General features: G+C 32.4%; 1 protein-coding gene across 1 annotated transcript in view; it reads right to left on the reverse strand.

Moving 5' to 3' along the window:
- DZIP3 (DAZ interacting zinc finger protein 3) overlaps positions 1–2,471 on the reverse strand; it is a 103,785-nt gene that overhangs the window by 42,965 nt on the left and 58,349 nt on the right. Inside the window, 3 exon segments of the mRNA XM_012645921.1 lie at positions 230–274; positions 1,033–1,202; positions 2,210–2,242. Coding sequence (XP_012501375.1) covers positions 230–274; positions 1,033–1,202; positions 2,210–2,242 — 248 coding nt within the window.

Below are 2,471 nucleotides of genomic sequence, written 5' to 3' on the forward strand. Positions count from 1 at the left end.
ATGCAAATGTATAAATTATGATTTAAGGAAGCAAAGTAGGGTATACTATTTCAATCATTCAGGATATAACATAAGTAGACTCCTCTATAATCATATATTCAATAAGCTAGTGAATCTTCATTTATATATCTGCTTGGACTAATTTAAGTTCTAACAATGAATTCATATATTGAATTTAAGTCATCATAATTAGACATCCCTCTATTATAATGTTAATGCAGCCTCTTACCTTTTTATTCTTTGTCTTTTTCTTTTTCTTTGCTTTGCTCTTAACCTAGTAGGTAAGAAATATATCATTTATTTAATATGCAATTCAAAGTGCACAATGGGTTCTTTCGTAAAATGTTTCCTCTAACCATTGAGATCTCTTGTCTTCTAATATTTTAGATAATATTTCTTTCTAGATTCTATGAAACAATTATTTTCATTTTAATCTTAGTCTTCTGCCCTTGAAAAATCACTGACAAAAAGGAACTCATAATGTCAATTTAAGTAGGCTACTGATAAAAGCTCACAGATGTTCACTTACACAGATGCAGGTAACAAAGAAGGCACTTTTTAAAAAGCAACATATTCATGTCCATAAGATGAAAGATTAAGCCTCAAAAGAATTTAGTGACTATATAATAACTGTTACCACTTATCTGTAAAGAAATATAGAGATTCCATCCTGATTTTAAATCTACCTCTCTGCAAATAGTGTTGAAATACCCCAGTTTTCTCTTTCCTGTATTCCCACTCTACTTTCTTCTATTCCCTACTATCCTCCCACATCTACTTCCATTAGTCAGCATAAAGAAATGTATTCAGAGATCTAGCATAGTGCCTGGTACATAAGTGTTCAATAACTCTTGGCAAAATAAATGGTTATGGAAGGAAGAACTGAGGAAAGAACCATTCCAATTCAAGCTCTGTGTGAACACTGTAATGAATATAAACTGAGATTGTCTGGGATGCTTTAAGTACAGCACATGCAACACCTAAAGGCCCAGAATAAGTTCTTCTAATCCAAATATTAATTAGAGCTCATACTTCCTGGAGATCTTTAATAGATTCTGTTGAAGATTCACTGGGTATTGAGGCTCCATCTTTATTCATTTCTGCAAACTGTATTTCAGGGTTTGATTTCACATTTATATTGTACTCCATGAGAGGTGGACTTAGTTCTTCTTCCTCATTCTGTAATTCTTCTATTTCAATACCTAAATATTAAAGACAAAATCCTCAATATCTAGATGCGAGCAATTTCAGCCTCTTATCAGTATTATAAATAGGTTTGCCAAAAAAAAACCCCACTCGTCCCAGATTAGAAATATAAGACATCTTACCCTTTTTAATTACTAGATGAAAATACAGTGTCTATTTATCAACAATCAAATAATAGGTACATATAGTAGCCTGTAACCAATCAGTATGAACCTGAATGCTATGATATCTTGCTGGTATCTTGAGTAGACTCTAGATATTAGGTACTCTGGAACTTAAGTAGACTCTAACTACTAAGTTTTTGAGTATTCTGACATTGACTATTAAATACTGCAACTAGTATTATTTTAGTACATAAACTGGAAACATAAAGAAGAGAAGAAAAAGCTCTATCTATTTTTTCCATTTCTCTTCTTTTTCATAAAAAAGGCATCAATCCCCTGTTACGTGACCTTTTCTTTGACACCACAATCCTTGATATTGCCCCAGAGACTCGCTCTCAAAACTTGTGAACTTTGTCTGACTGGTCACAGACAGTCCAACATTTAACTCCAAACAAAGCCATGGTGTTGTTTTCTTAAGCATAATGTTAACTGCAGAATATGAATTACATTAAAAAATAATACCACAAAAATGGAAATTAAAAAAATAGCATCTCACCATATGGCAAAAAAGTAGATAACTATAAACAATGATAACTATAAACAAATAAAGCTATACATGCTAAATAGCCCAAATAAGCAGGTAGAGCAAGCAGGTAGGCACTTTTGCCTGCTGAAGTCTTCTGTAAGTAAAAAGTGAGAACACTGGGCCACATGCAGTGAGACAAAGGTAGACTGAGTCATTCTAGATTCAGCTGACCAGTATTGATTTGATCATGATTTTCCAAGCTTTAAACAAACAGTTCATATAATTTATCCGACCAAGTAAAAACCCCGTAACTATCCCTTAGGTATTCCAAGTTAGAAGGTCACTTAAGCATTTTATTTTAAAATATACTTACGCTGACTGCCCGTTATTGACTGTAGAGCAATTCCTATGGTACATAAAGAAAAAAACTTAGATGTACAATTGCAAATGCAACCAACAAATGTCTTACTGGGATTAAGAAAAGCCAGAAGATTTTTACATTTTAACAATTTATTCTATAAATAACAAACTTTAAAAACAACCAGCTCTGCTCACAAATCTAGTATAGACAAGGCACAATCTTTAGATTATAATGTAAAGGTTATAAAGCCATGATGAGAGAAAAAAAGTAAACA

This window comes from Propithecus coquereli, unplaced genomic scaffold, assembly GCF_000956105.1.
Source record: "Propithecus coquereli isolate 6110/MARCELLA unplaced genomic scaffold, Pcoq_1.0 Scaffold105, whole genome shotgun sequence".
NCBI classification, from domain to species: Eukaryota; Metazoa; Chordata; class Mammalia; order Primates; family Indriidae; genus Propithecus; species Propithecus coquereli.